Below are 11,277 nucleotides of genomic sequence, written 5' to 3' on the forward strand. Positions count from 1 at the left end.
GTGTGGTTATCTCCACTAGGGAGTGATTTCTCACTTTCCTTCTCATTGTCTCTCTGCCCTATGGCAAAAACCTTAAAAAAAAAAATCAAGTATAAAACTTCAACGGTGCAGCTGATTTAAAGCATTCCTTTTAATAGATTCTAAGTACTAAGATTTCCTAGAGGTATGATCACCTCAAATCTCCTCTATATATAGGAAATTGTACCATGTTCAATTTGAGACATCAAAAAAAATTAAAATAGACACTGCAAAATGTATCTGTGGCATAAAGGTCAAATTTATTAGGAGATTAAGAGATGTATTATACATGTACTATAAATACCACACAGCTGACTTTGTTCACAGTCAAGCACAGAGATATAGCCAGTGCCAATCTATTTTGTGGATACTCTTGTTCTTTTGTTCCAAGAAAAGTTTGCGCCATAAGACTTGGACTTGGGTTTCGGAACCTTCCTCTCTTCGACGTCATAGCTCCATCCTAGGGGAAACAAAAACAAACCCGTAAGAAGAGAATGAAAGAGGATACCTGAAGACTGCAGAAAACGGAGGCTAGCTTTTATAAATTCATGTTCATTTACCATCAAGAATAAATGTAAACACTCCAAAATATACTTACTAATTCATTTTCTTATAACCATGTATGTCAAAAGAGTCCAAAACATTGCCTGAAGATATGTACCATATCTCAAATTTAAGGTATAACCCATGCTTCAACTTCTTGCTTAGTTTTTAATTACTGATGGCCATGTGTTATATAAAAATTTCCACTCCTCTGCAGTTTAACATGTGACTTTAATAACTGCAATGAACAGCACTAAATACACACCATGACTTTCCCAATGACCCAATAAAATAACCCATCTCACTGTTTTTCTAAAAGCTGATGTCTTTACTACAGTTCAGAACTCAAGTGATTTAGAACAACATGTATATACATAGTTATGTTCACATAAATCAGAGAGTTGCGGTGGATTATATGAGTGATTATCTAGTTCAGCACTCTGGACTTTTGACAGGCTACTGATTAAACTCAAAGTGTTTTGATATTTGTTTCAAGGGCTACCTATATTAGTTAGGATCACATGGAAGTACCTGATAACAATACAGATTCTTAGGCTTAATCGAAGGCCTATGAGATCAGAATCTCTGGTGTGAGCCTGGAAATCTACACTTCAACTATTAATTCCAAGAGATTTTTATGCACAGAAAATTAAGAACCTCTGGTCAAAACTGTCTAGAGTTTTTATCTTTTCTCCAAAGCATTTCCAGTGTTTTATAATTCTGAAAACTAGATTTATGCCTATATCTTCTACTTGTTCTTCAGTTGTCCAGGAATATGGAGAACAATCAAACATCTTCCTCCCTGAAACTATAATTGAGTTAACCTTCTATTCCCTAGGCTAAGCAACCCCTATAACTTTCACTTTTCTTTATAGGATTCATTTTCCACTCCTGTACTTACCCTTTTCTCTCAGGACTTTCTTCAAATAACTCATTTTGAAACATCTGATTCATGGCTCATCATGCAGTCATATATAAAATGTACTATTATACAGTCTAAAGTGAGCTCTTGTTCTTTTTGAGTGCTAAAGAATTCTGGTGCCTCTAGTGTAGTACTTGTTGCCACTAGCTAACATCTCAATAGTTAGAATTCTATTTTGGCAGAAAAGTGAAGACTATGGAGGCTAGCAGGTGGCGCAGAGGTTAAGGCACTGAACTTCCACATGGCCAACTGTGGTTTGAGTCCTGGACCTGGTGGCTTGCTTGTATTATTTCCCTTTTTCTCTGTCTCTCTCTGATCAAATTAAATAAATAATAACAAATGGAATTAAATGAATTAATCTTTTTTAAAATAAAAAGTTAAGACCATGAAACTCATCACTATTTATTGCTACTGTTGCTCAAAAAAGGAAAATAATACTTAACAGAATATTTCTGATGAATCTTTTGAGGTACTTTTTCCTTAAGAGACAGTTATAATCCCACCTCTAGAATGCTATTCATGTTCAAAGAAAGTCCAATAGCTTTAAGAAAATGGAGAAACAGGAAAGCGAAAGAAACATCAGAATCCAGGAAATACACCAACTCAAAACACTTGCTCAGTATAACCTTACTTTCAGGACCAGCAGATGGTGTAATGGTTATGTTGCTGGACTTCCATGTAGTTGACTGTTGTTCAAGTCCCAAACCTGGTGGCTTAAAACACATTGGGCACATATGCGTTCATACCCAAAATCCCAAGAAGAGAATGGAGGAGAAGGGATTGTGGCATGGCCACCCACCCCCATTGAGGGTGATTTCTCACTTTCTGTCTCTCTGTTGAGCACATATGCCCTATAGCGAAACATCTCTTTTAAAAACCCCTACTTTCATAGAGTAATGGACATATTTTGAGTATTTACCTACCCACTAAAAATGTTATCAATCTATATCTTCTTTAAGAGAACCTTAACTTATAAGTATACTAATAAGTAGTCATTTCTATTTTTTAAAAACATGTAAGGGCATTAAGAATAGTAGCAACTTTATAAGCAATTGTCATGAGAATTAAACAAATGAATTAGTGTAAAGGGCTTAGAAAGCCCTTGGCACTTAATCATTTATTGAGTTCTACAATAAAGGTACTTCTTCTAAAACTTTTATATGAATAAAAGTTATTCCCTGTGTACAACTTGAGTACCGAAGCTCACAGACGTTAGGGTAAGAAGCAGATGATCACTCAACCAAGAAGAGGCAGAAATTAGGACTTGAACAGAGACAGCCTAATTCTGGCACCTAAGCATTAACTATTATGCTAAATATATTGTCTCTTGGAATTTATATTAAACACTTGATACATGTTAAGCTATTACTTTTCCCTCAGATTTGATTCATGACTTCCTAGCAATATATCTTATATAATGCAAAGTATGGATGTAAATAAATTTCCATCACATTGGAGCCCATTACATTTGAATATATGATACTCTAGGTATAGTTAACTAGAATTTAATCTAGTTAAAATATTAACTATAGAAAGGGATATTGATAAGGCAAATTAATACTATGATCTGAGCATGATAACTTTAACATTATAAACTTTTTAAATACTTCTCAATCAGCAAATGATGGTGTTAATTATAAAAACATTTGCTTGTCATTTAGTAAATAATATTGGGAGGCCAGCAGGTAGTTAAGGTGCTGGACTCCCACATGGCCAACCGCAGTTCGAGGCTTCAACTGCACTTGGCGGCTTGAAAATCATTGAGTGCATGCATGTATGCCCAAAATTTCAAGAAAAGAATGGAGAAGGTACTGAGGCATGACTATCCCCCTCAGTAAAGGGAAAGTAAGAGTGAGTTCTTACTTTCCCTTTCACTGTCTCTCTGCTGAGCACATATCCCCCTCAGGCAAAAACCTTAAACAAACAAATTATTGTCTATTCTGTGTCAGGAACTATTTAAAAAACCGGAGGCAAACCAATAAATGAAACAAACAAACAAAAAAAGTCCCTGAACAATTTTAAGTTAGTAGAGGAAGAGAAAATAAGTAAATACATACTGGGTTATTGGGAAAGTCATGATTCATTTTTACATAGAACAACATAGAAAAATACATCATAACTTTCCCAATGACCTACTAGTATATTAGGTACTAATAGAGTAATACTTAAATTAAAAAATATTCCATACAAGAAAGTACTAAGGAGACATTTTAATTGTTTTTAGAGATTCTTAAGTCTTTTCAGTGTGTGTGTATGTGTGTGTTTAAATGAAAGGAAAAAATGGAAAGGCATGTGCACTCATCAGAGAGAGAGAAAGGAAGGACCTCCACTCCCATGGTTATGGGACAATCCTTTTTCCTCCACCTTTCCTTCTTCTTAAGATTTTGGGTACACTGAGTTTTATTCAGGCTCCCAGGGCTAGGATTTGAACTGTGGTTGGCCATGTGGATCCAGCTTCCTTAACCACTGTTCTACAGGGCCAGATCAAAAACACAGACATGGGCAGACAGGAGAGCCCTCTTCCATGAGAAGGTAACATTTCAGTAAGGAGCTACGGGAGGCCATGCGGATGTCCTGGGAAAGAGCTTCCAGGCAAAAAGTAACTGCACAAGCCTTGGGGCATGAACATGCCTTGTAAACCATGTTGTCTGTTCTTAGCCCCATGTTTTAAAATACTTTATTGAATTCTTTTTTAGAGAGAGATTTTTGCTATAGAGCGCGTGTGCTTGCCAGAGACAGAAAGCGAAAAATCACCCCTGGGGGCATGGCCACACCGCAATTCCTTTTCCAGTCTCCTCTCAGGATCTTGAGCACACATTACATGTGCCCAGTGTGAGTCCAGGATTCGAACCACACATACACATTTTGTTTACTTATAAGGAAAACTAAAGCACAGAGAAAATAAATAAGCAGACTAAAGTCACAGTCCTAATAGTAAGTGGCAAAGCCAAAATTTTAACCCAGGCATACTTTAAAGCTGAGAACCTAAATACCTCATAAATAAACCTCCATCTCTTTATGATTATCCTGTAATGGTAATTTTATCTATTTCACTTATTTCCTTTCCATTTTTTCCTTTTATTTAAACACACACACACACTGAAAAGACTTAAGAATCCCTAGAAAAATAAGTCTGTGTCTCTCATATGCTCCTCGAACTCCCTTCCCTGAGTGGAGAAAGGAAATGGTTTGTAGTTTGTAGTTCAGATTCTACAGCTAATTATAATGGTTGTTGACAAGATACTCAAGAGCTTTATGTTTTTTTTCTTAAGAAACAATGGGTGAGAGAACCTGTTTCCTCTCTCCTTCCCACTGCCTCCCAAAACATACTCTCCAGTTAAATAAAGACATAAGAGGAACTACAGAAGAAATGAGAAAGCACTTAGAAATATTTAGGAACTGGTATTATACACACACATATACCTGATCATTGCCCTTTCACTCACTCGGTTATTCTTCCAGCACCAGAAGAAAAACTCTTTTTACTACATCAGAACTCAGACATACACCTATCATCCATTCTAGTTAGGGAGTTTCAAGTGTTGTCAGTGTTACTGCAATGTGAGAAGGCTGATATTTTATACACATAAAAGGACAACTGGTCTGGGTTTTCTCCTAGTAACTAAGGAGTGAGTTGACTCCTGGGAATTGTGAGACAGATTACAGTTGCTGTTGATGGTGATAACAATAATAAATAGAAGTATCATGTGGATGGGTAACACACTCTGTGAAAACCAAAAATACACATGGAAGGAACCTACATTTGCTAATGGAATCAACTCTATATTGTTACTCTACTATAACCACCCATGATTTCTGGACATATAGGAAGAAAAATTTCTTTCCATTACATATTTTTATAGAAATCAACTTTGTTCCCTAACCTGTGCAAGCAACTGTCCTTCTCTAATGAATTAAAAGCAAAGAAGATGTCTGATGACAATTCACAACAGAGACTGAAACTAAAGTCAGAATCTACATAAATCTTGCTTTGAATTTTCTATCACTCATTCAGAAAACTTTCTAGTATATTGGACTTAATTATATTTGAAATTTGCCCTGTTTGGGTATATGATGAGAATCTGATTACATTTCCAAACATTACTACCTAAACCATTTACCTTATAGTGAGTGTGTGGATGAACAAATTTACTGGTCCCATTATATTTGAATATAAAGGTTATAGAAATGAGCAGTGTGAGCTTTAGCTAAAAACACAAAATAACTCTAAGAATAACAACCGTTCAAAGAACATTAATCATTTGTACTCAGCAATGGGTAAGATATGTGAATTATACTATCTTTTTTACTTCCCATTTGAAACTGATTCCTAAAAAGAATGAATGCAATGTATCTTGGAAGAAACAGAATGTATAAATTTAGGAATGGGATTTTAACTGAAATGTTTAAATTTCTATAAAAATTTATTTTTCAAACCTAAAATGAGCTCCCCCCCTCTTTAAAAAAAAAATACCAAACTTGTGTTTCTAAATGAGATCATGGAGGAGAAAACACACTCTCTGTAGAATACGTATATAAATGAAGGTATAGTCTACTACAGTGGTCCCATATGTTGTCCTATTAGGACACTGAAATCCAGGCGTGCTCTTCCCAGCTGTGCAACAGAAGAAGATCAAAGCAACTTGAGTCCAAGGCAGCTGCCCCAAGGATGGGGTAAAGCTCCCAGGACTGCAGTCACTTTCCACTAAGGAGAGTAGCCATATGGCGTGGATTAGCCACAGATTCAACCACCAGCACCTAAATGATGGGAAGCTGATTCCCTTTGCTATTTCACACACTGGAATGCTTTCACAAAAATATTTTGAACTTTAATCCCTAGTATTTGGAACTCCAGCAGTACTCTAGTAAACTTAAAAAGTGATTGATAATATCCCATGCACAATTGCTTTTTAAGAAATATGCCAGTTTATTTTGTAGTTCTTCTCACTGGTTGGGGTAAAGTCTATATCCTATAATACGAATGTTTGGTGCAATCTTTTCAAATGCAAAAGACAAAAATGTGCCTCTAAACAAAAGTAGGCCCCAACAATTAACTGATGAATTCCATGTGTGACACAAAATGAAAATTAATTCCATTCACTTTTATTTACAGAACCATTTCACTTATGGTTCAGTGATGCAGAGAAACATTCATCAATTCTTTTACTGCTTGTGAAATGTTTTACCTTTAGTAATCTTGATGCATGTCCCGTGAAAGGTCTTTCTCCTTTATAAAACAATTTCGAATCCTGACATTAGTTTGGAAGTAAACAGCTTAATGACTTTCCTACTTTATATTCGTCAGAGTAGGAGAACCACCAAGTAATTCAGCAAACTGACCTAACTCCAGTCACTGCTAACAGAGGCCTAAAATCAGAATAGCAAGGCTTTGGGAGGCCAAAACAAGGTATACATTGGTATTTGGAAAATTTCAAGATTCCTCACCCAGCTATATACCCATTTATACCTGGGGGAAAGCAGAGCATAAACCTCACATAGTTGGGAGGGTAGCTGCTTTTTTGTAGGAATTTCACTTTAAAAACCCCTCTACTTTGAAATTACCAAGTATCTAAGATTAGGGTACAAGTATCTCAGATCTTCTTTTGGAGAAACAACAGAAGAGAAACTAGATATACAGGCAAAAGCAACTGTTTCCACAAAATTATATTAAATGATTTAAACAAGCAGTAAGGTAAAACGCAAGATATCTAAAATATTTATAAGTAATATCCTATACTTGCTATAGCTGCAACACACCAAAACCAAAACCCTTTGATATAATATCAATGACCTCCACTAAAATTTTATCTTTTGAAATAAGATACTTGCTATATAGTAGTAGTAGTCTCATTTCTAGAATTAGAACCAAACTATTCAGAATTTGTCACAAAACAAACCAAAATATTAATTGATTACTCTAGCTTTTTTTTTTTTTTTTCAAGGTTCATTTGAAAATCAGTTGTTAGAAATCTGGAGCACAGGGCCAGCAGACAGCGTGGTAGATATGTTGCTGGACTCTTACATGGCTTGATTGTGGGTTTTTTTTGTTTGTTTGTTTTTGCTATAGGGCACATGCACTTGCCAGAAAGAGACAGACAGAGACAGAAAGCGAGAAAGCACCCTGCGGGGGGGATGGCCATGCTGCAACCCCTTCTCCTCCATTCTCCTTTTGGGATCTTGGGCACGCACGCACGCACGCCCGGCGTGAGTTTAAGCCACCGGGTCCGGAACTCGAACCGCATTTGGCTACATGGGAGTCCAGCGACATAGCCGTTACACTAACTGCTGGTCCCACTTGATTGTGGTTTGAGTCCCGGACCTGGCAGCTTACATTCTCACTTTACCACCTCCCTCTCTGGTGAGCACCCATGCACCATACCAAATTTTAAAATAATAATAAATAAAGTTAAATAAATAATTCTGGAAAAAAAATCTAGAGCACATTTTCTGAAGAAAGGAACTATATACAAGCATCCGAAAATCACTCTCAGAAATTTGGATGAAATTGTATAGGCTATGCATAGGATTTCCAGAATCCTGTGTAACCTATGATATACTTTAGAAAAGTTTAGGAACCTCTCTAAATTGTCATGTATAATATTATCACTTTGTGAAAAATTGTTTCAGAGTTCCAAATGGGGATCTAAGGAAAAAAATCTCTCTCTCTCTCAGGAGCCTTACAGTCAAGCTGAACATCTTCCTATCTATAAGACAGCCTGGACCTGGGAGTTATGCAGAAAAAAAGTATTTTTGTTAAATAATAGGTACAAGTAACCCGCATTATTTGCGGCTTTAGTATTTGTGAATTTGCCTACACACGAAAATTTATTGGCAATCCTAAAATCAATATTCATGGTGCTTCTGTGGTCCTTTGTGACATGCAGAGTGGCAAAGAGCTACTACCTAATACGCATGTTCCCGGCTGAGGTCAAAGAGGGTAACGTGCTGCCTTGTTTCCTCTGATAGTATCAACAAGTGTACTTGTGGTGTCTATTTAGTGCCACATTTTAAAATTTTTGTAATTCTTGTTAGTGGTTTTACTGTTTAAAATGTAAACAGTTCATTTTAAATGCTGAAATGCTGTTTAGTGTTCTGAATACACGAAGGCTGGGATGTGCCAATATATGTGTAAGATTAGGCATGAGTTACAGTGATGTGGGCCATGAATTCAAGGATGATGAACCCACATCACATAGTAAATAAGATGTCTTTAAACGGAAACACATATAAAATAAGGGTATGTACTAATCAGGGGATGAAACTATGAGACCAGAAGCTTGTCAGAACTTAACTGTGTATTTCCCCTAGAAGCAATAGCTCAGTATTTGTTTGTGGTGACTATAGATCATAACTTCCATGAATAAGAACTGACTGTAACTGATCTACTAAATTCTGTCCTGGGGGCTTGATGGCGGCGCACCGGTAACACAATGCTCTGTGAGGCTGTGTGGGTTCTATCCAGAGATGACCTTGAATATGCCAGGTGTGCATGTGCCCATGATCTGGGGCTGACTGAAGTGGGGGGTGGACAGTAGTGTGAGCACCCCACTGTGGATACGTGTCTCTCTTGCTCATAGAAGAAAGAAATAAGAAGGAAACTTTTTCTAAAACGTAAATAAAATTTTGTCCTATATATTACTGATTTAATTGACCCCTTAACAACCTAGTCTTGGAAAAACTAATTTTGTCTTGGTTTACAGTTCATCTCGGCATCTCGTTACCCCATACAAACCTGTACGATTTTGACTTGTTCTGTGAACTGGTTAAAAGATCAGCCTAGCTCCCTTAAATGAGTAAATACATTTTCTAAAACATGTTAGTTTTATATCTATGTTAGAGTCATGACTGTATCTTTTCCTAGAATTTTTATTTTCATAGTTTTGGAGGCTCCACTGAGACATCCAATAGACCCATCAGCCACAGGCAAACTTTTTCACCAGAGAAATGCTTAAGCCAGCATACCTCTTTTCTTGGCTCCAAAAGGTGAATCCAAAGCAGCAAGATAACTTATTGACTCTGTTTTTCTCATTTTAATTTCGCTTTCTACTAATTTTGGGGACTGGTTTTACAATATGACCATTTGATGATCCCCGTAAAGGGATTAATGGTTTATATAGTTTATTCTCTGTTGAATGAAAAAGATGGAGAATCTAGTATGTCAGTCTATTTTGTATTTATTTAATTAATTAATTTATTTATTTATTCATTCTTTTTGAGGGATTTTTGCTATAGGGCGTGTGTGCTCGCTGGAGAGACAGAAAGAGACCCTACTCCCTGGGGGATGGTCACACTGCAATCCCTTCTCCTCCATTCTCCTCTTGGGATTTTGGGCATGCATGCACATGTGCCTGGTGTGTTTTAAGTACCGGGCCTGGGACTCAAACTGTGGTTGAGTCCATAACTATTATACCATCTGCTATGTTGCTGGATTCCCATTTAGTTGACCGTGGTTCAAGTCCCAGACCCAGTGGCTTAAACTCACTCTGGGCACATGTGCGTGCATGCCCAAGATCCCCAAAGGAGAATAGAGGAGAAGGGATTGCGGTGTGGCCATCCCCACAAGGGGTGATTTCTCACTTTCTGTCTCTTTCACGAGCACACGCACCCTATAACCAAAAAAAAACACCTCTCCAAAAAAAGAGAATTTGTACTCTGGGGCTGGCAGGTAGCATGGTGGTTAAGGTGCTGAATTCCCACATGGCTGACCACAGTTTGAGTCTCGGACCCAGAGGCTTGCTCTCTCACTTTCTCCCTCTCTCCCCTTTTCTATCACATTAAAAAATAATAATAAAAAAAGAACTTGTACTCATTGAGAAGGAACAGCTCCTTTGATATGGACCAGTAAATGGCATAATTCTGTGTTTATTATTAGCCTATGACTGAAATTTTATGAAGTTATAAGCTCTGTGTCAGTCATTCAGAAAAGCCTTTATTTTTTCACTGTATATATAGATTAATGTTTTCTATCTTCAGAAGAAGGCATTAATGACATAGATTATAAAGACTCTAAATTAAAGAGCTCTATTCTGATTAACTTGAGGAGAAAAATAAGTGATTACGTAAATTACTGCATAATCCTAAAATTCTTAGAAAACAAAGAACTTGAACTAAGTTAGAATTGTAAAAGCTTTCCTTTTTTTAACTGCCAGAGGAGACAGGCACTCCCCACAGAAAAAGCAAGAGAACAGGGAGAAAACACATCCCAGGGTGTGGTCACGCAGCAACCTTCTCCATTTCTCTATCTTGTCTGAATTCTGGGCATGCATGCACCCATACCCAGTGTTTTTTTCAAGCTGCCATAACAGACTTGAACCACGGTTACCCATGTAGGACCCAGCTCCCTGAACCACTAGGTCAATCTCAAAGGAAATAATTCAAACATTATAAGAATTCAAATTCAGAGATGGACCAGCAATAACACAATGCTCTGAGAGGTGGGACTCACACGGGAAGATCCAGGGTTTGTGCCCTGAGGCCTTCCTATGTATACCAGGTGCATGGTTCATACTGTAAGGACCCTTTTGGGGATGCTTCTTTCATGCGAAAAATAAGTTTTTAAAAAAAGAATTCAAGTTGGGGACCAGCAATCCCATGTAGTCGACCATGGTTCGAGTCCCTGACCCAGGGGCTTAAACTCGTGCCGGGCACATGTGCGTGTGTGCCCAAGATAGCAAGAGGACAATGGAGGAGAAGGGACTGCGGTATGGCCACCCCCCGGGGGGGGGTGATTTCTCACTTTCTGTCTCTGTCTGTCTGGGGAGTGCACGCGCCCTATAGCAAAAACGTCTCTCTCT

At 37.5% G+C, this 11,277-nt stretch overlaps 1 protein-coding gene across 1 annotated transcript in view; it reads right to left on the reverse strand.

Annotated features, from left to right (window-relative positions):
- Positions 1-253: 253 nt before the first annotated feature.
- NDUFS4 (NADH:ubiquinone oxidoreductase subunit S4) overlaps positions 254-11,277 on the reverse strand; it is a 128,107-nt gene continuing 117,083 nt past the window's right edge. The window contains exon 5 of the mRNA XM_006149018.3: positions 254-478. Coding sequence (XP_006149080.1) covers positions 375-478 — 104 coding nt within the window. The 3' untranslated portion in view covers positions 254-374. The remainder of the gene's footprint in view (positions 479-11,277) is intronic.

This window comes from Tupaia chinensis, unplaced genomic scaffold (assembly GCF_000334495.1).
Source record: "Tupaia chinensis unplaced genomic scaffold, TupChi_1.0 Scaffold000251_1, whole genome shotgun sequence".
Lineage (NCBI taxonomy): Eukaryota > Metazoa > Chordata > Mammalia > Scandentia > Tupaiidae > Tupaia > Tupaia belangeri.